Source organism: Gadus macrocephalus, chromosome 10, assembly GCF_031168955.1.
Source record: "Gadus macrocephalus chromosome 10, ASM3116895v1".
In the NCBI taxonomy this organism is placed as follows: domain Eukaryota; kingdom Metazoa; phylum Chordata; class Actinopteri; order Gadiformes; family Gadidae; genus Gadus; species Gadus macrocephalus.
Window position 1 is genome coordinate 23,625,618 of NC_082391.1, and position 25,000 is coordinate 23,650,617.

General features: G+C 50.6%; 2 protein-coding genes across 2 annotated transcripts in view; both read right to left on the minus strand.

Moving 5' to 3' along the window:
• The window catches only part of LOC132466250 (macrophage colony-stimulating factor 1 receptor 1-like), a 13,231-nt gene extending 6,987 nt beyond the window's left edge, over positions 1 to 6,244 (minus strand). The window contains exons 1-11 of the mRNA XM_060063344.1: positions 6,026 to 6,244; positions 4,487 to 4,783; positions 3,738 to 4,025; positions 3,510 to 3,646; positions 3,254 to 3,419; positions 2,439 to 2,640; positions 1,651 to 1,766; positions 1,401 to 1,512; positions 775 to 971; positions 503 to 594; positions 143 to 269 (exon numbers count right to left, since the gene is read on the minus strand). Coding sequence (XP_059919327.1) covers positions 143 to 269; positions 503 to 594; positions 775 to 971; positions 1,401 to 1,512; positions 1,651 to 1,766; positions 2,439 to 2,640; positions 3,254 to 3,419; positions 3,510 to 3,646; positions 3,738 to 4,025; positions 4,487 to 4,783; positions 6,026 to 6,077 — 1,786 coding nt within the window. The 5' untranslated portion in view covers positions 6,078 to 6,244. The remainder of the gene's footprint in view (positions 1 to 142; positions 270 to 502; positions 595 to 774; positions 972 to 1,400; positions 1,513 to 1,650; positions 1,767 to 2,438; positions 2,641 to 3,253; positions 3,420 to 3,509; positions 3,647 to 3,737; positions 4,026 to 4,486; positions 4,784 to 6,025) is intronic.
• Positions 6,245 to 9,864: 3,620 nt separating this feature from the next.
• The window catches only part of pdgfrb (platelet-derived growth factor receptor, beta polypeptide), a 21,208-nt gene continuing 6,072 nt past the window's right edge, over positions 9,865 to 25,000 (minus strand). Inside the window, 17 exon segments of the mRNA XM_060063345.1 lie at positions 9,865 to 11,576; positions 12,793 to 13,113; positions 13,466 to 13,545; positions 13,548 to 13,570; positions 13,962 to 14,061; positions 14,815 to 14,926; positions 15,107 to 15,229; positions 16,334 to 16,452; positions 17,526 to 17,692; positions 18,311 to 18,470; positions 18,706 to 18,816; positions 19,589 to 19,693; positions 20,767 to 20,899; positions 21,114 to 21,208; positions 22,831 to 23,039; positions 24,657 to 24,780; positions 24,890 to 25,000. The exon segment at positions 24,890 to 25,000 is cut by the window's right edge and continues 5 nt beyond it. Coding sequence (XP_059919328.1) covers positions 11,052 to 11,576; positions 12,793 to 13,113; positions 13,466 to 13,545; positions 13,548 to 13,570; positions 13,962 to 14,061; positions 14,815 to 14,926; positions 15,107 to 15,229; positions 16,334 to 16,452; positions 17,526 to 17,692; positions 18,311 to 18,470; positions 18,706 to 18,816; positions 19,589 to 19,693; positions 20,767 to 20,899; positions 21,114 to 21,208; positions 22,831 to 23,039; positions 24,657 to 24,780; positions 24,890 to 25,000 — 2,618 coding nt within the window. The 3' untranslated portion in view covers positions 9,865 to 11,051.

Consider the following 25,000-nt stretch of genomic DNA (forward strand, 5'->3'; position numbering starts at 1 on the left):
AACACAGCCACTGATCAGAGCTGTTTCACTCTCAGGGAAAGGTCATTTTGGGTCATTTGTTCCTTTCTAAATTCTGATTTCATTCCTTATTCAGTTCAGCTGCCCAGGGAGCTCTATGGCTAGGGAAACTTCATCAACACACCTAGCTTCAGCTTGTCCCTGGGAAACTCCCACTTCTCGTTGTACGGCAGCTGAGTGGGGTCAATAAAGGTGTAGATGTTCCCGTCCTTAGCTTCGATGATCTTCCACCGTATCTCATATCTTGGTGTCTGGAAGTAAGAAGGGGATAATGTCAACCTTATGCTGAAGTATCTAAATAGATCACATAGGCTGAGTGCCATCTTTCTTGGTTGCTTGCTAGTTTAGGCATATTGGAGAAAGCGCAGTGGTATCGCGTATTTGGAAAGTTGGGGGGAAAAGGGGCTTTAACAAGCTAACAAATGCTACAAGAGTGGAAAAAACAAGGCAGCACCCTGGACCGGTGTGCATATGTCTGTATCACCTGTTTGTATTTGTACAGCAGAAACACCAGAAGAGCCAGGAGGACTGCCAGAATGCCTGCTGCCCCGGCCAGGGTGGAGGTGAACAGTTTATCTGGTCCAGGAACAATGAAAAAATCTTTTTAATAAACAACCGTTTATTAAAAAGATTATTCATGGGCTGGGAAGACTATACTTCAGAACACCTACAGTGCTCCTGATGGCCCATAAAGGCCTGCCAATGGATTTAGAGATAACAAGTGGCTGATACCCAGCCCTGTGTGTCTGTCCTCACCGGACACCTCCATGGCCAGTGTGTCGCTGCTGACGCCCACCAGGTTGAAGGCCACGCACTCCACGGTCATCCTGCGGGTGGAGGGCCCCACGGTCAGGACGCTCTCCACCTCCACCGCACCGTACTCCCGCTGGACCTCCACCGTGGGGGCACGCAGGGACACCGGCAGCTGCATCCCCGTGGTGTTCTCGTTGCATCTGGACGAGTCACAAATCAATAATCCATCATCGTTATGTACGTTACCAGGTTGGCAAATGTGAACGCATGCCGGAGCATTGTGCTACAACTGCATAGATTGTTAGCATAGCAATTAGCATGCCTGAGTATTAAATTACTTCCGCATGCATGTTAGCATAGCCGTTAACATGCCAGAGTATTTGGCTATGTCCGCAAGCATTTAAGGGTAGCATTTAACATAGCAGTTTGCATGCCTTAGTATTTGGCTACGTCCGCATGCATGTTAGCATAGCCGTCATCTTGCCTGAGTTTGCAGCTACATCTGCATGCATGTTAGTATAGCAGTTAGCATAACCGTGACCAGCATACTTAAGTATTTAGCTACGTCTGAATGCATGGTGGTAAAGCAGTTTGCATGAGTATTTAGCCACCTCCATTGGGAATCTCACCGGGGTCTAATCCCAAAACACTGGTACCAGAGGATCCTGGGAGCCGGGTAGCCGAACGAGGTGCAGGTGAGGGTGGTGATGTTCTCCCACCTCACCACAGCTACGGGTCTTTCTACGAGATAAAAAGAGATAAATACAGTAAAGGGAACTGGACATGGTAGAATGATCCATCTTTCCCACATCTTTAATGACAGGCTGATCTTCAGAAGATTAATTTGTGTCTACTTGTTAGAGGGGGAAGCTTACGTACGGTACATTTGGACCTGGAAGGTGATGGATGCATTGGTCATGTGGCTCTTGGCGTGGAAGGTGTACTGGCCTTGTTCCTGGGCATTAATTCTCTTGAGCAAAAGAGCAGCATGGTACCTACAGTGGCAAAACAGGCGTACAATTCCTGATGTAAAAAAGGGGAATCTACTTTTGTCTGGGCTGAGTAACATTGCAGTCTGGGTTCAGACAGTCTGAATGTGTCATAAGCAGCAACCACATAAAAAAAGAAATGTCTTCCTCAAATGAGTATTTTGTTTTTTTGGTTGATATAAAGATCTGCTATTTTTATGCACCTTGAGGTGCAAAATCAAGAAACCGCACAAGAAAGCGAGTGCTGCTAGACAGTTATTATAGTTTATGTGCTCACACACTTAAACACTTATTTAGAAGTTTGTGCAAAGATGATTGCAAACAAAGGCCATCAAACCATTTGCCTTTTCACAACCCCAGCCTTACCCATACACACACACACACACACACACACACAGAGACACACACACACACACACACACACACACACACACACACACACACACACACACACACACACACACACACACACACACACACACACACACACACACAGAGACACACACACACACACACACACACACACACACACACACACACACACACACACACACACACACACACACACACACACACACACACGCACACACATACACACAACCATGACACAGCACTTCCCCACCCACGGGGGTTTACCAATCTCTACAGCAGCGTCGCCTGAGTCGCACACTCCTGTACCTGTTGTTGTATCTGGTGAACTTCTGGTCCTGCGTGGAGGCGTTGGGGGACGTTGGGGTGTCCCAGCGGTGCTCAGAGATGCGGGGATAGGCCTCGATGACCACACTGAGCTCCAGGTCCTCTCCCTCGTTCACCTGGACCGAGAGGCCCTTGTGGGCGAGCCGTGGGGACAGCTGGGGGGACATCCGGATGTAGGGCTGGTCTGCCGCGAGGAAGTACAGACAAGCTTAGAGAAACTTGTATTTGCATTGTGCATCAATATCACTTTTTTTCACCTGCTTACAATATATCGTTGAAAGCCTAGTGAAACATTTCCCCTCCCTTCGCGGTGTAGAATGGAGAACCTAAAGATGTTGTAACTAGCTATGGTACCAATTTTTTCTTGAGTTTTACATCTTAGTTTTTGTATATGGTATTTGCGACTGGAGATACGATTTAATAGCTATTATTTCAGTGTAATCTGTTGGGTAATCCACTTTAAGTGATGGAAATGCGCTGTGACCATATCTGTCTCGAGTTGACTGCGGTCTCATCTGTAAAAAAAAAAAAAGAAGCCTTATTTCGACTTTAGACCGCTCCCGGATCTCTCCTTATAAATCACTGGATTGATTGGTTTCAGAGACACCATCTTGTATGTACTGCTCAAAGGGAATGAGTCAGAGAGGGAGGAGAGCGGGAGGTTTTTTTTCCTTAAGAATTGTTCTCTATTCTCCCTCTTTTAAACTTCCAAATGTAACCTTTGATCATTTTTGAACAAGGTCAATTTGAGTCGTTCGCTCTTGAGTAAATGTTGGCCCGTTGCCTCTGTTTCCTACCGATGACGCGCAGGTATGTGGTGGAGCTGTTCACCCCAGCTTCGTTGGTACCAATGCAGGTGATGTTCCCTGCGTCATTTGGGCTCAGGGACTTAGCGGTCAGAATGCTCTCTATGTCCAGGCGGTTCTCTCCGTTGGAGCGAGCGTCCTCCTTGACGGTCGTTCTCTGCAGGCAACCAGACAAACACACCAGCTCAGAACAAAGATCTGTGTGTTCGGGGAGAAGAAGAGACTCACATTCTAGCTGCTTGCTGACCATCGTGCTGGGATGCTTCCAGGTGACGATGTAGTTGAAGTTGGGATTGTGTGTGGTGCAGTGGATCTTGAGGTCTTCCCCGACGATGCGGACGTATTCATCCTTATCCAGAAACACATAGGGCGGGAATCGAAGCTCTGAAACACAGAAGGAGTTTCAGCGTGCTCTGCCAAATCGACACTCCCATTACACCATTTGATCTTCAATCAGGCAAAGAAGGAATCTCACTCTGAATGATGTTGATGGAGAAGGCCTTGGACACCTTCTCCACGCCCCCGACTCTGGCGGTGCAGACGTAGTCGGCGTTAAAGCTGGGGTGGAGGCTGTGGATGAGGATGCCTTTGTGGGGGAAGGCCGTGAAGTTCATGCCTGGGGGCAGAGTGGTGCCGTTGTCCATGCGGAGCCCCATGTGAGTGGCTGAAGGGTCGGTCAGCAGGCAGGGCAGCAGGCACTCCTCCCCCTCCTTCCTCACCACCCGGAGCTGGGAGCTGCTGGTCCAGAACAGGCGGTCTGGGTCTGCAGGGTTAGGGTTAGGGTTAGGGTCCGATGGGGGTCCGATGGGGAGAGAATCATCTCTCGGAGGACATTGATCATGAGTCATTGATCGTCACTGACCCTTGACATTTTTGGGACACATTATTCTGCTTAAACCGATTCATGCACAGTGTGTCATTGGAGAACAAATATCCTTCACGTCCTCGGTAGGACACTATGCGTCCAAAATAAAGAAACACATCTCAGCGCTTATGTTCCTACTTGCACTGAGAACGACTGCCCCCCCCCCCCACTCACATGCACCCAGGACCCCCCCCCCCCCCACTCACATGCACCCAGGACCCCCCCCCCCCTCCACTCACATGCACCCAGGACCCCCCCCCCCCCTCCCCACACTCCACTCACCGTTCACATACACCCAGGACCCCCCCCCCCCCCCCCCCCCCCCCCCTCCACCTCGCCCCCCCCCTCACTCCACTCACCCTTCACATACACGTGCACCCAGGCCACGGCCGCCCCGCCCGGCGCGTTCTGGTTCCGGTGTGTGTACTTGCACTGGTACGTGCCGGTGAACTCGGCGGACGGCCGGTCCACCCTGAAGGTGCGGACGCGTCCCGCCCCCCGGGACACGAAGCGGCGGTGCTTGGGCAGCCTGGGGGTCCAGACGACCGGGCCGTCCCCCTCGCAGCTCAGGATCAGGGGGGTGCCGGGCGGCACCACCACCTCGTTGCCCGCCACCGCCACCGAGTTGGACCTGATGAGCGGCCGCTTCCATTCCGCTGCGGAACAGTGGAAAGGCTGAACGGATCCACAACGACGGTGCACGTTTCTCAAGCTAGGAGGCTGATTTCTTTAACACGTTTTCACTGGTTGTAAGAGGTTCCAATCCTTTCAGTCTTCATGTTACACTCTCAAAGTAGCCCTCTCTGTCCCTGCCCCCCATAGGGCCTGTGAAGGCTTTGGTCGGTGGCTGGGATTAAAGGCTATCCAAATTGAACCCATATCTTGACTTGACTTGTTGTGAGCAGATCCAACAAGGTTGTAATCTTTTGACCTCAGGTTGCAGACCAACTGTCCTATTGCAGCATTCTTTTTCCCACTTCTGCATTCAAAAATTGTCAGTACAAGATCTGGTGATGGGAACATTTGTAGAAGTATAACACAGGTCAAAATACCTTCCTGGTTTCAAGCTGCTTTCTGTTATTTTCACAGTAGGTTTCCGGACAGAAAGTGAAATATCAGCATAATACAGTTTTTATGCAACTGACCTCAATTCCAGTTTTTCATAAACAAACAAACAGAGTTTACAGAGTCCATCCATTAATATGTTATTATGCCATTCCAAACAACACTTTCAAATGACCCTTTTCTTTATGAAGCATGTTAAATTCCCCATAAAGCACAGCTAATTGTTTGATCCATTATAAGAGCTCATAAAAGATTCCTTTATACACTCTCCAGTGTGTGAAATGTGAATAATTGCAATTCAGTGCTAGCTGAGTAAATCCCTTGTAACTCCTGCATGGTTAAGGACAGCTCACACATAGAAAATGTAAAGATAAATCACAAGAATGACCACGGAAAACATCTCATGATTCCACAGAGGAATGATCTGTTACATTTATAAAATAACTAAATATCATTAAACATATATATATATATATATATATATATATATATATATATATATATATAACTAGATATTAATTATTTAAATATATATACAAATCCATGCATTGTATACCATTTAGAGGACATTATTTATTCTGGCAAAAATGTCAGTAAAATATAATGTATGTTTAGATAAAAAGTAAAACCTTTCCGCTCAATCTCACACAATTTGCTTCAAAACTCGTAAACCAACCCACATGTTAAAACTCCTCCTGTGTGTTGTTCAATATAATAATACATAGATCCGCTCCCGCAGTGGCTCTGCACAAAGTGTCCCCTCCCTTAGAATACAGGTGTCTCTCCCTGCCAGCAGTCATGCCCCCTCTACCATACATCACCAAGACCCTTACCTTGAAGTGAAGGGGCCAGAAACCCCCAAAGCAGAGCATAGTAGCGCAGCATCCTGCATCAGCTCCCTGCCCTGCGAGTCTCTTGGGGCTGATTATTGATGTTGGACTGTGGAGAGAAGCAAGAGAATGAAGCATGAGGAGTCGTCGCTCTCTCAGCTCACTTGACTTCTCCTTTCCTCTGAAGGAGGGGAGGGCTTCTCCACACAGAACGTCTACAGAGGTCAAATCCTTTCCAGGCAAATCAGATGATCCAGGCTTTAAAACCCGAACACACAATGCCTCCTCTCTCGCTACATGCGCACGATAAACAAGGCTCGGATTCGAAGGCCCGGATTCGTTTTTTATTGCCTGATGAGAACCAAGTATACAACTCAACTACACACTGGGAGGGATTTCATGATCATGCTCCTTTTGTGGATATCTGAATGAACAAACCTGCAGGTGGATCCCAGTGTACCAGGGCTGTTCAGAGGGGACCTGGTGGATCCCAGTATACCAGGGCTGTTCAGAGGGGACCTGGTGGATCCCAGTGTACCAGGGCTGTTCAGTGGGGACCTGGTGGATCCCAGTGTACCAGGGCTGTTCAGTGGGGACCTGGTGGATCCCAGTATACCAGGGCTGTTCAGAGGGGACCTGGTGGATCCCAGTGTACCAGGGCTGTTCAGTGGGGACCTGGTGGATCCCAGTGTACCAGGGCTGTTCAGAGGGGACCTGGTGGATCCCAGTGTACCAGGGCTGTTCAGTGGGGACCTGGTGGATCCCAGTATACCAGGGCTGTTCAGAGCGGACCTGGTGGATCCCAGTGTACCAGGGCTGTTCAGTGGGGACCTGGTGGATCCCAGTGTACCAGGGCTGTTCAGAGGGGACCTGGTGGATCCCAGTGTACCAGGGCTGTTCAGTGGGGACCTGGTGGATCCCAGTGTACCAGGGCTGTTCAGTGGGGACCTGGTGGATCCCAGTGTACCAGGGCTGTTCAGTGGGGACCTGGTGGATCCCAGTGTACCAGGGCTGTTCAGAGGGGACCTGGTGGATCCCAGTGTACCAGGGCTGTTCAGAGGGGACCTGGTGGATCCCAGTGTACCAGGGCTGTTCAGTGGGGACCTGGTGCATCCCAGTGTACCAGGGCTGTTCAGTGGGGACCTGGTGGATCCCAGTGTACCAGGGCTGTTCAGTGGGCACCTGGTGGATCCCAGTGTACCAGGGCTGTTCAGAGGGGACCTGGTGGATCCCAGTGTACCAGGGCTGTTCAGTGGGGACCTGGTGGATCCCAGTGTACCAGGGCTGTTCAGTGGGGACCTGGTGGATCCCAGTGTACCAGGGCTGTTCAGTGGGGACCTGGTGGATCCCAGTGTACCAGGGCTGTTCAGTGGGGACCTGGTGGATCCCAGTGTACCAGGGCTGTTCAGTGGGGACCTGGTGGATCCCAGTATACCAGGGCTGTTCAGAGGGGACCTGGTGGATCCCAGTATACCAGGGCTGTTCAGAGGGGACCTGGTGGATCCCAGTATACCAGGGCTGTTCAGTGGGGACCTGGTGGATCCCAGTATACCAGGGCTGTTCAGTGGGGACCTGGTGGATCCCAGTATACCAGGGCTGTTCAGTGGGGACCTGGTGGATCCCAGTATACCAGGGCTGTTCAGTGGGGACCTGGTGGATCCCAGTATACCAGGGCTGTTCAGTGGGGACCTGGTGGATCCCAGTATACCAGGGCTGTTCAGTGGGGACCTCCTCTGGTTTGACAACATCCAGGGTCAGGGACCTGACTGCATTGGCTTCACTGTCTGGGTCCCACACAGTCCTACACACACTCTCTCTCACGACAACCTCCAGATGGACAAGGAAAGAGGGGGGATGTGTTTGTGTGTCCGTTTGAAAACTCGCAATTGTCACTGCCAGACTGGAACATGCTACTTCTTCTCCCTGTGGCAATGGAGGTGAGACTAATTATCAGTGATTTGCAAGCTGATGAAGGCTGCATGTATGGGGGCTGAATAGGGCAGAGGGCCCCTTGGTAAGGCCGCTATATGGCCCCTAAGCACTGGAAGAGTCACAGATGCAGGCTACTGAAGAAAATCAATTAAATCTATAAAATGGTGACAATTCAATTTATTTAAGCTTTGCTTTAGACACATGATGGTTATCAAATCAACGAAAGGAAATAGAACAAAACAGAAAGGAACCCTAACTAAACCTAACTCTGGGGGAACAAACTATCTTCCTCCCGGGCAGAAATAAAAGGTAAGTGAGTCTGCCGGGTCCTCTAACTACGCTGCTCTAACCTGAACTAATAACGTGAAAACAACCGTCGCCAACCACCAACGCATAAATGATAGTTAAAGCAGAATGTTCCCACATGGGGATTGGTGCTTAACAGCCACTTGTAGTATATATCAATAAACTCTACACATAAGACGCAAAGCACCGGCATGGCACAGCGTGAAACAGCCTGGCACAGCGTGGCACGGCGTGGCACAGCGTGAAACAGCCTGGCGCTGCGACACGGAGGCGGGATGCGGGCGGGATCATCCAGCAGAGATCGGGACAGGTGTGCTTATATCCCGATGCCACGCCCACAATCAGTCCACGGCGGGAACAAACAGCCTGTGGAGGGGAATCAGGAGCGGGGAAGAGCGCAGCTCAGCCTGTGGAGGGGAATCAGGAGCGGGGAAGAGCGCAGCTCAGCCTGTAGAGGGGCGTCAGGAGCGGGGAAGAGCGCAGCTCAGCCTGTGGAGGGGAATCAGGAGCGGGGAAGAGCGCAGCTCAGCCTGTAGAGGGGCGTCAGGAGCGGGGAAGAGCGCGGCTCAGCCTGTAGAGGGGCGTCAGGAGCGGGGAAGAGCGCAGCTCAGCCTGTAGAGGGGCGTCAGGAGCGGGGAAGAGCGCAGCTCAGCCTGTAGAGGGGCGTCAGGAGCGGGGAAGAGCGCAGCTCAGCCTGTAGAGGGGCGTCAGGAGGAAGAGCGCAGCTCAGCCTGTAGAGGGGCGTCAGGAGCGGGGAAGAGCGCAGCTCAGCCTGTAGAGGGGCGTCAGGAGCGGGGAAGAGCGCAGCTCAGCCTGTAGAGGGGCGTCAGGAGCGGGGAAGAGCGCAGCTCAGCCTGTAGAGGGGCGTCAGGAGGAAGAGCGCAGCTCAGCCTGTAGAGGGGCGTCAGGAGCGGGGAAGAGCGCAGCTCAGCCTGTAGAGGGGCGTCAGGAGCGGGGAAGAGCGCAGCTCAGCCTGTAGAGGGGCGTCAGGAGGAAGAGCGCAGCTCAGCCTGTAGAGGGGCGTCAGGAGCGGGGAAGAGCGCAGCTCAGCCTGTAGAGGGGCGTCAGGAGCGGGGAAGAGCGCAGCTGCCCTAATACAATACCTGCCCCATAATGACGTAACAGTCTTCATCGCATGATAAGGATAATAAATACATACAATACCTGCCCCATAATGACGTAACAGTCTTCATCACATGATAAGGATAATAAATACATACATTATCTGCCCCTATAATGACGTAACAGTCTTCATCACATGATAAGGATAATAAATACATACATTATCTGCCCCTATAATGACGTAACAGTCTTCATCACATGATAAGGATAATAAATACATACATTTCATTGCATGCATTGGGCTGGGGGCTGATTTGTATTATATTTAAACCGGGACAGGGTCTTTTGCTGCTGAAATAAGAAAGGTATTGTCCTTTAAGCGCGGCCCGAGTGCCACTTTGTGTTATTGTGAGGTTAACTGCTGAGACAAGACCGATTCCAGATTTCCCAATTTACATTTTTAGAGCACTCTACGCGTAACCTTGAGCAGGTTGCAGTTCACTTACGGCCCTAAGGGGGCAGTCATGAGAAGGAATCTGGAGTTCTTACACAGATCACCTTTAATGTCTTGGAATACATACATGTAGTCGTGTTATTCAAAGTTTGACCTCATCATCATTGAAAAAAACACCGATTTTTTTGTTTGCTAGTAAAACTTTATTGTCACATTTTAAACATGTAAAATACCACTTATAAAAATAAAGATGTAAACCTCAGGAAAACTTTGGTACCGTAGCTAGTTACAACATCTGTAGGTTCTGCATTCTACACTGCAAAGGAAGGGGAAAGGTGTCAGTGTTTTTTGAATGATATATTGTAAGTAGGTCCTATATTTGTGTGTGAGTAAAAACGTCTGTAAGTGAATATTATGCACAATGCAAGTAACAAAGCAAATACAAGTTTGTCTAAACCCGCCCTCGTATGAACACATATAAACTCGAACATCGCCATGGTACATTCGTTGTACCATTTCATGTAATGGCAGTGCTATGCTTCATCCATCACCATCCGTTGTCCACTTCACTCAAACTCCCGACAGAACTCCCAATACTATAGTTTCGACCTCTACAGAATATAATGTACCCTGCCATCCTTTATGGTGAATATACCGTACACATTTTTTTTTTATCGAATAAAGTGCAAAATGGGTACAGAACTCCTACAAAAATCCTACAAAACAGAATCAAAGAGTCTGAGAGAAAATTCACACATGACTTAATGATCATGACATATTTATCTTACAAATGAAAAAAAAAGAGAGAGGCAATGTCTTCCTACCATAGTGTTTGTACCTCGAAAAATAACTAACTTCTAATCAAACCCTGCGTCTAGCATCTCATCAACACTGGAGAATCCTTTTAGAGGAAAAAAATCCTTTCACCCGTTTTTAGTTCACACAAATGGTTTTAGATTCTTCCCCCTCTTTTCAATGGACGTAGAAAAACACAATAAGATACACCATATAAAATACCGTGTGGAAAGCCCTACAAAAACATAAAACTATGAAAACACTCTCTGAGATAATGAAGAAGGCACACATGCAATCCTAAATCGATGTCGTACCGGGACGCTGGCGGTCCCGTGGCTAGCTTGCAAAATCAATTTGAATCACAATTTGAAAGCCAAAGTTCCTCCAAACGGTTTAGTCTACGACGGGTCCCAACGTAATAACTATCGTGACACAAGATTCAAAAAGAGTGCTTAGTGAGGATATAAAAAACGGTTACGGTCACGTAATTTGCGTTAGAGGTGCTACATTCTCTATATAATTGCATTCCAGTACCAGGAATGTCAAAATAAAAATACAAAAATTCCCACAAAAGCAGATTTCATCGATTTCCTTTCCACAGGTCCTTCCTGCGTGACTTCCAGACGTGGCTGGTGGGGTGGAGGGGGTGAGGGGGGTGGAGGGGGTGAGGGGGGATGGATGGGGTGAGGGGGTGGAGGGGGTGAGGGGGGTGGAGGGGGTGAGGGGGGGTGGATGGTGTGGGGGCGTAGGGGGATGGGGGGCTACAAGAAGCTGTCTGGTGGGGTGGAGGGGAGATGAAGGGTAGGGGGAGGAGGGGGGTGGGGGAAGTTGGGGGTGGCGGGGTAGGGGGAGGGGGGCTACAAGAAGCTGTCCTCCACCTCTGGGGTCCCCGAGGGGCCAAGCAGGGCATCCCTCTCCCCCCCCCCCAGGCGGTCCTCCTCTGGAAGGGTCTCTGCCGAGTCCCGGCACGACGAGTCGTTCACCACCTCCTCCAGGGCTAGCAGGCTGAGGTCAGAAGGGGAGAGAGAGAGGGAGAGAGGGGGGGGAGAGGGGGGGGGAGAGAGGGGGGGGAGGGAGAGAGAGAGAGAGAGAGAGGAGTGGAGAGGGGAGGAGAGAGAGGGAGAGAGAGAGAGAGGAGTGGAGAGGGGAGGGGAGAGAGGGAGAGAGAGAGAGAGGGAGAGAGAGAGAGAGAGAGAGGGGGGAGAGAGAGAGAGGGAGAGAGAGAGAGAGAGGGGGGGAGAGAGAAAGGGATGGGGGGAGAGAGGGTGAGAGAGAGAGGGGGGGGAAGAGGGAGAGAGGGAGAGAGGGGGGGGAGAGGAGAGAGAGAGAGGGGAGAGAGAGAGGGAGAGAGGGAGGGAGAGAGAGAGTGGGGGGAGAGAGAGAGAGAGAGAGGGGGGAGAAAGAGGGAGAGAGAGAGAGAGAGAGAGAGAGAGAGAGAGAGAGAGAGAGAGAGAGAGAGAGAGAGAGAGAGAGAGGGGGGGAGAAAGAGGGAGAGAGAGAGAGAGGGGTGGAGAGGGGGGGGAGAGAGAGAGGGATGAGGGAGAGAGGGAGAGAGAGAGGGAGGACGGAGAGAGAGAGAGGTGGAGAGGGGGGGAGAGAGGGGGAGGGAGAGAGGGAGAGAGAGAGGGAGGGAGAGAGAGAGAGAGAGAGAGAGAGAGAGAGAGAGAGGGAGGGAGAGAGGAAGAGAGAGAGGAGGGGAGGGAGAGAGATAGGGAGAGAGCTGATCACAAGTTCTAATTTATTCTTTAGCTTTTACCAATATATTCTGCCTCAGGTCATTCAATTGCTTGAAAGTAATATCCTTGTATTTGTTTGTGCTATTCTTGTTCCTTCTCCAGGGACTGTTAACTGGCGTGGCCTTGCGGTAGACCAGAGTCGCGCTAACCTCCTCCCTCATCATTTGTCCTCAGCCTCATTCTCTCCACTAGGTGGCACCGGTGACTCAGAACTGTGCGTTGCCTGCCCTGTGGGCCGCTAGTCCCCACTACCACATGACACCATGAATTAGTGTTTCCACAGTCGCACATCTGGCTGAGTGGGAGGCCTGGCAGGGAAGAAATGGTTCTTTATATAACAAACAAGGTCTCACACCTCCCCCTGCCTACCCAGCCCCTTCATCCACACACATCTGGCCCGGCTACGTCCAGCGGGTGGAGGCCCGAGAGGGGGGGTCCCCACTGGGCTGCCCAGCGGGTGGAGGCCTCAGAGGGGGGTCCCGTACCTCACTGGGCTCTCCGTAGACGCGGCGTCCCCGAACAGGTCTTCGGCTTGGGGTCCGGGATGGGGATGATGTACTCGTTGTAGAGGGTCGGCACCTCCTCCCCCCCGTCCGCCCCGCCCCCGGACGCCCCCCGGGGTCCGGGGGCGGGGTCAGGCTGGGGGTGGGGGCGTAGGGGTCCGGGGGGACGGCGAAGGAGGAGATGGACGGGGACAGGCTAAAGGGGGGCTGGCAGCGGGGAAGGGGGGGGGAGCTGCGGGGCTTGGTGCGGACCACCGCCGGGTGCTCGCTCTTCAGGAAGGCGTCTGAGACCTGGTTGTACCTCTGTAGATGGGGAGGAGGGGGAGGAGGGGGGGGAGAGAGGGACGGGGGGGAGGAGGGGGAGGAGGAGGGGGAGGAGAGGGAGAGAGGGAGGGGGGGGGAGGAGAGGCAGAGAGGGGGAGGGGGGGGAGGAGGGGAGGGGGAGAGGGGGAGGAGGAGGGAGGGGGGAGGAGGAGGAGAAGGAGGAGGAGGGGGAGGAGGGGAAGGAGGAGGAGGAGGAGGGGGAGGGAGAGGGGGAGGAGGAGGGAGGGGGGAGGAGGAGGCACCACAGTGAGAGAGGGGTACAGACCCAAACCATGGAAACAAGAGATGTCTGGGCAAAGCTGGTGATGCATAGCAGACTGAAATAGGGCACCTGTTTATAGCAGTCTGTGAGCATGCTGCCCATGGTGTGAACCAGAAAGGAGAAGTCGGGTCTCTTCTCGTACTTCTCGTCCAGCATTTCCCCATGATTTCATAACTGTGACCGCAAGAGAGAAACAAGATTTTAAGAGTGATTATGAAATTCATATAATTATGAATGATTAAACAGTATTCGCTACATTTGTCATTACAATATAAAGCATGCAAACGTTTAATTTGTATTTTTATATCCTTTTATTCACGTGAAAATGTTACGTTTAATAGAATAAAATAATATGTGAATATGTGTATTCTTATGATGTATTTTTCTTTATGAATTATATTCACATCTATTCAATGTCAATTCAAAAATCGAATACATGTTGATAGAATTTAATAATATAGAATTTAATAATTGTATTAATAAAAAAACAATTCAAAATAAGATAAGGTAAGATCTATTGTAAGAAAAGGTCTGTTGTGAAAGTGTCCAGTGGGCCTGCTCTTACACTAGGTCGGTGGCGTGGGCTGGCTTGCTCATGCGGTACCCTCTCTTCAGTGCGCTGTAGAACAGCTCGTTCATGGGCAGGTCTGGGTACGGCGTTCCTCCTGCAATGAGGGAGCTCTTAGCACACGACTGCTGAGGATATGGCAACAACCGGGCCCCACCGGACCGCCACAGGGTCTGAGCTCAGACACCGAGTACTGGTACAATATATAAGAGTGAAGTAAGTGATTGGAATGATTCTATTCATATTATTATTATCACATTGATATTATATATGTATTTATATCTATTTGGAATATTATGAAGCTTCTTCTGAAAGTGACTTGCACAACTTGCACAGACAGAATTGTCATTCATTTTCATCTGTTTTCTCCAATCCTATTTTCCCACACAAACAGATGAATGCCTCAATAGCTTTCCTTGTCTGCAAGATGAGACAAAGAGTCTCTGAGAGGGGTCAGTTAGTCCTTCCCTGCACTAATAAAGCACCAGCATGGACCCATTGATTACAAATCATGAATAGTTGCTACTGTATTGGCAACAGAGTGATGATTGGCTGATTACCCATTATTTGGTATCCTCTACCATATTGAAGGAAGTGTAGGAAATTGTTTGTGTGTCTTTGTGTATTTGTGTTTGTGTTTTTATGTATGTCTGTGTGTGTACGTACAAGTGTGCGTGTTTGTGTGTGTCTGTGCACAAGTTTGCATGTTTGTGTTTGTGTGTGTGCATATATATGTGTGTGTGTGCTTGTGTGTATGTGTGTGTATACGCGTTTGTGCGTGCGGGTGTTTGTGCGTGTGTGCGTGTGTTTGTGTAAGCATGCGTTTCTTAAGCGGTGCGTGTGGGCTCACCTAGAGTGAAGATCTCCCAGAGGAGGATCCCATAAGACCACACGTCACTCAGGGTTGTGTACAGGTTGTGGAAAATGCTCTCTGGCGCCATCCATTTTAAGGGCAGAAAGGTCTAGAAGGAAGAGGAAATTATAAAACCACACAAAAAGCGCCTGGTATTTTATTTATAGCTGCAAGCTGTTGGATACATTTTCTGCTTTCCAATCTGCGGTGGAATTAGGATGTAAAAAGGCCCATGCTAGGCAAATCGTTTAACGATCATCCCATAGTATCCCCGCAGTGGAATACTTACACTTCCTTTAGATATGTAGTTGGAGTCATGCATGATGTCTCGGGCCAGCCCGAAGTCACAGATCTTCACCAGTTTGCCCTCGCAGATCAACACGTTCCTGGCAGCGAGGTCACGATGGACACACTGATGGTGAACACACATTTCAGAACGTTGTACACAGCAACAGAACACTGTACATTTAGAATACACCAACAATCCACTAACCACGTTTAGAAAGGAACTGTGAGAAGGTGAAATCCTCCCCCTTCTCACTGTCTCGCATTAGAGAAATTATTATTATTATTATTATATTGTGTATATATTATATTGGGCTGGTGTAAAATTGGTCTTCCGTCCCGGTAGGGGGCAGTATGGTAAGGGAGTTTAAGATCAGGGTATCAGGGAATAGCCCAGGGGGTGTTGATAAAAACAGCTGTTTTGTAAATATCTATAGGTTGTGCACAAGGGGTGGGTATAGATGTATTTGGTGATTGTTTATTTAGTGTCATGTTTATTTAGTATTCACACAATGTATTTTCTGTTCAGTTATGTAGGATTGGTAGCTTTAGGTCAAGAATGTTCCCCCAACTAATGGTCTGGCCCATACGGCCTTGATTGGTCCACTTCATTTCCCTATTTAAGGGCTGCCTCATTTGGTGTTTGGGGGCTGAAGGTGGTGCTGGCTTGACGTGAGGCCAGTACGAGATACGTATGTTTTTGTTAGGATATGTTATGTTATCTTAGTTTATGTTTGCTGACTGATGCAGTCATTTCCTTTTCTGTTGGAACGTTGCTCTATTTTTTTGTGAATGTTTTGGAGAGAATAAAACTTCACTTTTCTTAGTCCTGAGACCATTGCCCTCATTTTTGCCCACACTCTCAATATCCAGTTGGCCGTATCCCAGATACGTGGGGCGACCACGCCGGTCCCTCACAGGAACATTTTCAAATTCCTTTCAAAGCAAGGATGATGTTGTAAATGTTAAAGTCTTAAGGGATAGTGTTGGGTAGGAGAATGTTGTAAAGTTTAAAGTTTTGAGGGATAATGATGTCAATTTTTAAGTCTTTAGGGATGTCATAAGGATAATGTTGCAAAGGTTTGAGTATTTTAAAATAATTTTGCATAAGACAAAATTGTAGAGTGAAGTATTGAGTGATAATGTCGTAAAATAAGTTTTTGTGAAGATCAAAGTCTGAAGTGTGCAGTAAATGCTCCTATCTTGAAGGTCCTGTGACGTGGAGCCTTACGTTCTTGGAGGCCAGGAAGTCCATGCCTTTGGCCACCTGGTAGCTGAAGCCCAGCAGGTCGTCACAGGTGAGCGTTGGAGAGTCACTGATGACCATGGTGGAGTCCAGCCCACTGCCCCCTGAACACACACATTTACGTTTACATTTAGGGCCTTGAGCAGACAGTTTTATCCAAAGCAACTTACAGAAGAAAGAGAAACAATAACATATCGCTTTCGGTACAGTAGGGTTGTTCATAGAACAGAAGTGTCAAACACTAACAATCACTAGGTTGACCCATTCCCAGTTTACAACAAAGATAGCTAGGATAAGATGCTACACAATGCTAACTGCTAACATACAATAAGTGTGTACATTAAGTGCCAGGCCGTACAACATACAAAAAGTGTGCAATCACAAAAAAATAAAAATCAGACCAAACTGAGACAGAACAACTGAGACTTGTCTGAACTCATCTGAAAAGGTCCCGACTGGAATCAACGGAACGGGCGGAATGAACCAATAAAAGTTCTCCAGCTTAACCGTGTCCCGTCGGGGGATTTCCTGGTGCTCAGATCCTTGAAGACTTGTTGTGAAGCCAAAAGCATTGTATACCATGTACCCCTCGGTCACATTAGTCTCACCCACTGGTCGGCTGTCAATGTGATTAGTGGTGAGGGGAGAGGCATCACAACGTGTTTTCTCACCTTGATGTGAATTAATAGCTGGCACCCTGCTTGGGTTTACAATATTCCCATTTGATGGGAATATTTAAGCTGCATGGTAAAATATAGGTTCTAGCCCCGATTGGATTGCCATAAGCCTTCAATACCAATAACAAGACCAGGATGGGTTCTGAACGCACTGCTCACAGAGGCTGATCCCAGGACCTCGTAAATGTGTTTCGAATTTGCATAATTACTTGAATAAGTGGTAGTCATGGTGCAAATATTGACAAGGGGTTAAGGTGTGCCAGTGTAGGGATGAGAGGAGATTCGGGAGAAGGTAAGGCATTGTCTGGTCTTTGCAAACGTGTTTGGGAATTAACAGCAAGCAACCGAGTCTCCCAGTGTCTCGTTGAGATGGAAACAAACTGGTTCCACAGCTTCAAACAAAGCACCAATGTGGAACAAGCTCCATGTATATCATCTTGACAAACAAACGTTGCTGACGCACAAGAATATCACACAAACAATAAGACACACACACACACCTTGTTGTTGGTAGAGATCCTGCTGATAGGGAGACTCGTAGGGGGAGGGCTGGATGTCGGCGTACTTGATGCTGTCGACCTGCTCCTGCATGGGCACATAGAGGCAGGGCTCGTCCCTGCTCATGTCCATGTAGCCCCCGTCGCACTCGCTGCCGAAGGACACGTAGCTGGGCAGGGGAGAGCAGTGAGACAATGTGCGCAGTGAGACACGGCCTGGGAATCTGGGGGAGTGTGTGTGTGTGTGTGCATGTGTGTGCATGCGTTTGTGTATGTCTGTGTGTTTATGTGTGCATGCATGTGTTTGTGTGTGCACGTGCGTGCGTGCATGTGTGTGTGCACGCGTGTGTGCATGTGTGCATGCATGCATGCTTGTTGGTGTGAGCATGTGTGTCTACATGTGCCCACTTGTGTATGTGTTTGTGCGTCTGTGTGTGTGTGGCGGTTCTACGTCCAGTTACGCCCCGGGCGAGACTTGGGGGTTTGTCTCATGACCCTAAGGACTTCGGTGGGTGTTAAGGTCCAACTCTGCACGGCACCTTCTCAACAAGCAGGTGCGCCTGCAGCCAGAGGGGGCGCCAATATGCCAATTCCCCACACAGTGTTATGATGCATCACAGAAAACAGATGACTTTTTACTTTTTTTTACTACTCGTGGCGCCCCCCACGTGTCATGAAAGAATGGCGGCTTCCCGGTTTGTCCGTGCCCAGAACCACCCCTGTGTGTGCGTGCGTGCGTGTGTGTGCGTGCGTGTGTGTGTGTACGTGTGTGGGGGGGGGGGGCCTACCCCTTCCTCTGGCTGGTGGGAGTGCTCCCCTGGGACACGCGGCAGCCGGAGTCCATGGAGTTCTTTTCGGCGTGGTACTGGAGGAAGCTGTGCTTGTTCCTGTGCAGGTAATCGACCAGGTCGCCGTAGCGACAGTACTCGGTCACCAGGTACAAGGGCCCTGATTGGCCGACACACAATTAAATAACCAATGCCAATAATTAAATAACATTATTCAAACCAAAGTTTAAGTTTTCCCCCAAATGTGTTAGTAAAGTCTTTCAACTTCTAACCATCAGCCTACCTCAGACAGCACACATTACAAACGGTATGGAACAACGCAGGAACAACGCAGGAACATCTACGTGAAGGTCCCAGTGAACCCAGGGATCCCAGTGTGGACTCCTCCCACTCACCTGGCTTGGTGCACGCCCCCAACAGGTTCACGATGTTGAGGTGGGGCCCCAGGTGACTCATGATCTTCAGCTCTGACATCAGAGCCTGGGTCTCACTCCTACGGGCCGTCGCTGGACAGGGAGAGACAGAGAGGGAGAGGGAGAGGGGGAGAGAGGGAGAGACAGAGAGAGATTAGCAAGAGAGAGGGAGAGAGAGCATGCAAGAGAGGGAGCAATAAAGAAAGAAAGAGTGTGCAAGGAAAATAGGGAGGGAGGGAGAGAGCACGAGAGAGGGAGAAGAAAGAAATACTTAATGAACCATAATTTCTCTTGCAGATGACCAGAGTCTAGGCATGGAGAAAGGAAGAGTCGGACTGAGCGCTGAATAGAGAGGCGGTTGAAAGAGGCCATTCATGGCTAGGTATGAGAACAGGGGGAAGCTCAACTTCAGCCGCAGCCGCTGCCACCGCCAGGGCCATTGCTGCCTTGCCAAACTGCACAATGACACGCTGGCTGGCAGACTAGCCCCTGGGCCAGCGAGCCAATGAAAGCTCATGGGGCAGGGCAGGGGGGAGGGGTATGGAGCTATGGGGGGGGGTCTCTCTGTACAGATCAACAGCGGTGTAACTGCATTGGACGGAGACTTCAGGGCCGGTCTAGGGAGGCCTTCGTGCTGACACTGAACCCAGAGGTCCCGGCTGGCTCACGGGGCTGCTCTGACTCTAGTTTGAGGGTTAGGGTTAGGTTAGCCCTAACCCTAGGGTTAGGTTAGCGTTAGGTTAGCCGGTTAGGGTTAGGTTAGCCCTAACCCTAGGGTTAGGTTAGCGTTAGGTTAGCCGGTTAGGGTTAGGTTAGCCCTAACCTGCTAGGGCTAACCCTTCCTCTGTTACATCGGCCCTCTTACATTTCAGCATCTTCACGGCCACCTTGGTGCTGGACTGGGAGTGGGCCAGGCCGTACGCCGTGGCCTCCACCACCCGGCCGAAGGCCCCAGAGCCCAGGGTGCGTCCTGCGTCAGAGGGGGGGACACAGGGGGAGAGTTAGAGCTCAGGCAGGGTGACTCTGGTCTCTCTGATCTCCCACTGGTCTCTCTGGTCTCTCTCTGGTCTCCCACTGGTCTCCCTGGTCTCTCTCTGGTGTCTCCCTGGTCTCTCTCTGTCCTCTCTGTCCTCCCTGGTCTCCCACTGGTCTCTCACTGGTCTCTCTGGTCTCCCACTGGTCTCTCCCTGGTCTCCCTGGTCTCCCACTGGTCTCCCACTGGTCACACTGGTCTCCCACTAGTCTCACTGGTATCTCTTGTCCCTCACTGGTCTCTATCTGTCCTCCCTGGTCTCCCACTGGTCTCTCACTGCTCTCACTGGTTTCACTGGTCTCTCTCTGGTCTCTCCCTGGTCTATCTCTGGTCTCTCTGTGATCTCTCTCTGGTCTCTCTGGTATCTCTGGTATCTCTGGTCTCTCACTGGTATCTCTGGTCTCTCTCTGTCCTCCCTGGTCTCTCTCTGTCCTCCCTGGTCTCCCACTGGTCTCTTACTGGTCTCACTGGTTTCACTGGTCTCTCTCTGGTCTCCCTGGTCTCCCACTGGTCTCACTGGTCTCTCACTGGTTTCTCTGGTCTCTCACAAGTCTCACTGGTACCTCTGGTCTCTCTCTGTCCTCCCTGGTCTCTCACTGGTCTCACTGGTCTCACTGGTCTCTCTCTGGTCTCACTGGTCTCCCACTGGTCTCCCTGTTCTCGCACTGGTCTCTCTGGTCTCTCTCTGGTCTCTCCCTGGTCTCTCTCTGGTCTCTCCCTGGTCTCCCCCTTGTCTCACTGGTATCTCTGGTCTCTCTCTGTCCTCCCTGGTCTCTCTGGTCTCTCTGTCCTCCCTGGTCTCCCCCTGGTCTCACTGATATCTCTGGTCTCCCACTAGTCTCTCCCTGGTCTCCTTGGTCTCTCTCTGGTCTCCCTGGTCTCTCACTGGTCTCCCACTGGTCTCTCTCTGTCCTCGCTGGTCTCCCACTGGTCTCTCCCTGGTCTCTCCCTGGTCTCCCACTGGTCTCTCCCTGGTCTCCCACTGGTCTCCCTGGTCTTGCTGGTCTCACCTAGCACCAGGTTGTCCCGGGGCATCTCCCAGGTGAGGTCGTAGGGCAGGTGAACGGGGTCCACGTAGATGTACTCATGGCCATCTGTGCTCACCGACTCTATCACCTTCCATCGGATCTCGTACCGCGGCTTCTGGGAACGCAGAGGACAACAACAACAACGTCAACAACAACAACGTCAACAACAACAACGTCAATAACGTCATCAACAAAAACAACGTCAACAACAACAACGTCAACAACAACAAGGTCAACGAAACTTCGACAGCGTCAAGGAAATAAATCAATACCGAAAGTAAAAAAAACGACAACACAAATGTCAGGTGTGAGGGCGGTTCGGGGGTCACCTTTCTCCACACGGCGATGAGGATGATGATGGAAAGGATGATGATGACCACCAGGGCGAGCACGGCGGCCAACACGGCCACCTGGGAGAAGAGAGCTGCAACACAAGGGAGGGGGCGTGACCTGCGTCCTTCAGGGCTGTTCCGTCAGCCGCACCGCGTTCTGGGAACGGGCCCCACGTTCTGGGAACGGGCCCCACGTTCTATGGAGTCTCTCTGCATGTGCATACGTTTCTCTGCGTCTGCACGTGCGTCCGGCTCTTTGCGTGTGCATGTTTGTGTCTACGCCTGTGCACTCTGCTGTAGTGCTGATTATAAAGCTTAAGGTAGCACGGTAGATGTGTGCTGAGAATAATGAATCAAAGCCGCGTGACCATTATAAAACGCAATAACACAGACATCCTATGGATATCAAGGTTCATGTGACTTTCAAATGAACTATGATGCATGAAGACACTTGGGTTAACCTAGTGATTGTTAGTGCTTGGCACTTGTTTCTGTGAACATCCTTACGCCTCGTTTCCACATACGTACATTCTCGTATGCGATCCAACCGTCTCCGACCGAAAGTCCATTCATTCCTATGTGATTCTCCGTAATGTCCGATTTTCCTCCGAGACTCCTCCCCTCCGTAAAATTTCTGTCCGGTATGTCCGTGATATACGTTCAAAAAATGTAACTTTCGCCGTCGTTTTACGGAGATACCGTATGAAAGTTTTTATGTTTTTCACAAAACATGTAAGTACCTGGCAGGCCAAACTCCTCGCCGATCTCTTTCCAAGCCTGGTTGGTTTTGTTTTTATCTCTGTATATGTCGATCCTCATGTTCCAAAGTACCGGTCTCCTAAAAACGGCCATTATCATACGCTCCCCCATCTTTTGTCCGTAAATAAATTCATGTCCGTACTTAAAACACTAGCGACTCCTTCCATACATTTACGGAAGCGCGGATACGAAAAACATACGTATGTGGAAACGAGGCGTTACTGCACCAACAGCGATATCTTGTTTTTTCTCCTACTTCTGACAAGCGTACTTATCGTAAGTGGCTTTAGATAAAGGACTGCTAAAGGCCCTGACTGTAAACGTGATGTGAAGGTGAAGACACCTACTGCTGGACACCAGCTTTAGATAAAGGACTGCTAAAGGCCCTGACTGTAAACGTGATGTGAAGGTGAAGACACCTACTGCTGGACACCAGCTTTAGATAAAGGACTGCTAAAGGCCCTGACTGTAAACGTGATGTGAAGGTGAAGACACCTACTGCTGGACACCAGCTTTAGATAAAGGACTGCTAAAGGCCCTGACTGTAAACGTGATGTGAAGGTAAAGACACCTACTGCTGGACACCAGCTTTAGATAAAGGACTGCTAAAGGCCCTGACTGTAAACGTGATGTGAAGGTAAAGACACCTACTGCTGGACACCAGCTTTAGATAAAGGACTGCTAAAGGCCCTGACTGTAAACGTGATGTGAAGGTAAAGACACCTACTGCTGGACACCAGCTTTAGATAAAGGACTGCTAAAGGCCCTGACTGTAAACGTGATGTGAAGGTAAAGACACCTACTGCTGGACACCAGCTTTAGATAAAGGACTGCTAAAGGCCCTGACTGTAAACGTGATGTGAAGGTGAAGACACCTACTGCTGGACACCAGCTTTAGATAAAGGACTGCTAAAGGCCCTGACTGTAAACGTGATGTGAAGGTAAAGACACCTACTGCTGGACACCAGCTTGACGTCCCGCTTGTCCCGGCCGCCTTGATTGGTGGCCTGGCAGCGCATGGTGACCTGCTGGGGCTTGAGGAAGGTGACCTGGCTGCGGACCTGGTCCACCCTGCGGGAGGCGTTGTAGCTGACGTTGGTCTGGATGGTCAGCGCCTCGGGGTCAGGGGTCAGGGGCTGCCACACGTCGGTCCGGTTCCTGCAGCTGGGGTCAGGGGACACACACACACACGGTGAGGCTGGCGTCACGCTGGTGTGGGCTGGGGACGGGGGCCTCTGCTGGTACGGCTCTGGTACTGCTGGTACGAGCAGTTGCTCGCCGAGGCAAGGGCCAGCCAAGCGTGTTGCATGAATGAATGAATGAATTAATGGATTAATGGATTAATGCATGAAATATTACATGCAAACAATATTTAAAAAAAATATTTTCCTTTTTTTTTTTTGGTGGTGTCTGTTGGTGGTGTCTGTAGGTGGTGTCTGTTGGTGGTGTCTGTTGGTGGTGTCTGTAGGTGGTGTCTGTAGGTGGTGTCTGTAGGTGGTGTCTGTTGGTGGTGTCTGTAGGTGGTGTCTCTTGGTGGTGTCTGTAGGTGGTGTCTGTTGGTGGTGTATGTTGGTGGTGTCTGTAGGTGGTGTCTGTAGGTGGTGTCTGTAGGTGGTGTCTGTAGGTGGTGTCTGTTGGTGGTGTCTGTAGGTGGTGTCTGTAGGTGGTGTCTGTTGGTGGTGTCTGTTGGTGGTGTCTGTAGGTGGTGTCTGTTGGTGGTGTCTGTTGGTGGTGTCTGTTGGTGGTGTCTGTAGGTGGTGTCTGTTGGTGGTGTATGTTGGTGGTGTCTGTAGGTGGTGTCTGTTGGTGGTGTCTGTTGGTGGTGTCTGTAGGTGGTATCTGTAGGTGGTGTCTGGTGGTGGTGTCTCTTGGTGGAGTCTCTTGGTGGTGTCTCTTGGTGGAGTCTGTTGGTGGTGTCTGGTGGTGGTGTCTGGTGGTGGTGTCTGTAGGTTGTGTCTGTAGGTCGTGTCTGTAGGTGGTGTCTCTTGGTGGTGTCTGGTGGTGGTGTCTGTAGGTTGTGTCTGTAGGTGGTGTCTGTAGGTGGTGTCTGTAGGTGGTGTCTGTAGGTGGTGTCTGTAGGTGGAGTTTGTTGGTGGTGTCTGTAGGTGGTGTCTGTAGGTGGTGTCTGTTGGTGGTGTCTGTAGGTGGTGTCTGTTGGTGGAGTCTGTTGGTGGAGTCTGTTGGTGGAGTCTGTAGGTGGAGTCTGTAGGTGGTGTCTGTTGGTGGTGTCTGTTGGTGGAGTCTGTAGGTGGAGTCTGTTGGTGGAGTCTGTAGGTGGTGTCTGTTGGTGGTGTCTGTAGGTGGTGTCTGTTGGTGGTGTCTGTAGGTGGTGTCTGTAGGTGGTGTCTGTTGGTGGTGTCTGTTGGTGGTGTCTGGTGGTGGTGTCTCTTGGTGGTGTCTGTAGGTGGAGTCTGTAGGTGGAGTCTGTGGGTGGAGTCTGTTGGTGGTGTCTGTAGGTGGTGTCTGTAGGTGGTGTCTGTTGGTGGTGTCTGTTGGTGGTGTCTGTTGGTGGTGTCTGTAGGTGGTATCTGTAGGTGGTGTCTCTTGGTGGAGTCTCTTGGTGGTGTCTGTTGGTGGTGTCTGTAGGTGGTGTCTGTAGGTGGTGTCTGGTGGTGGTGTCTCTTGGTGGTGTCTGTAGGTGGAGTCTGTAGGTGGAGTCTGTGGGTGGAGTCTGTTGGTGGTGTCTGTTGGTGGTGTCTGGTGGTGGTGTCTCTTGGTGGAGTCTCTTGGTGGTGTCTCTTGGTGGCCCCCTAGTGGTAGGAGTGCCAAGCAGGGACTCACTTCAGCATGCTGCCACAGCTGAACCACAGGATGGTGGGGGGCGGGACCCCCTCGGCCATGCAGGTGACCAGGTGCCTCTTGCCGGGGAGGGGGTGGTCCGTCAGGTCTCTGATCTGGGAGGGGACTGAACAAAGCGGTTGGTCTTACTTTGGTAAACAAATATTTGGGTCAAATATCAAGCTCTTCTTAATGCGTCCTGAGTGAGTCCAGTCAGACTGACGGTGGAAACCCACCATGGACCTCCAGCTCGAACATCACTTCCTTGGAGTCGTCCCCGTTGGCGACGCAGACCTTGTAGAGGCCCTTCTGGTCCAGTCTCACCCTGACCAGGCGCAGCGTGCTGC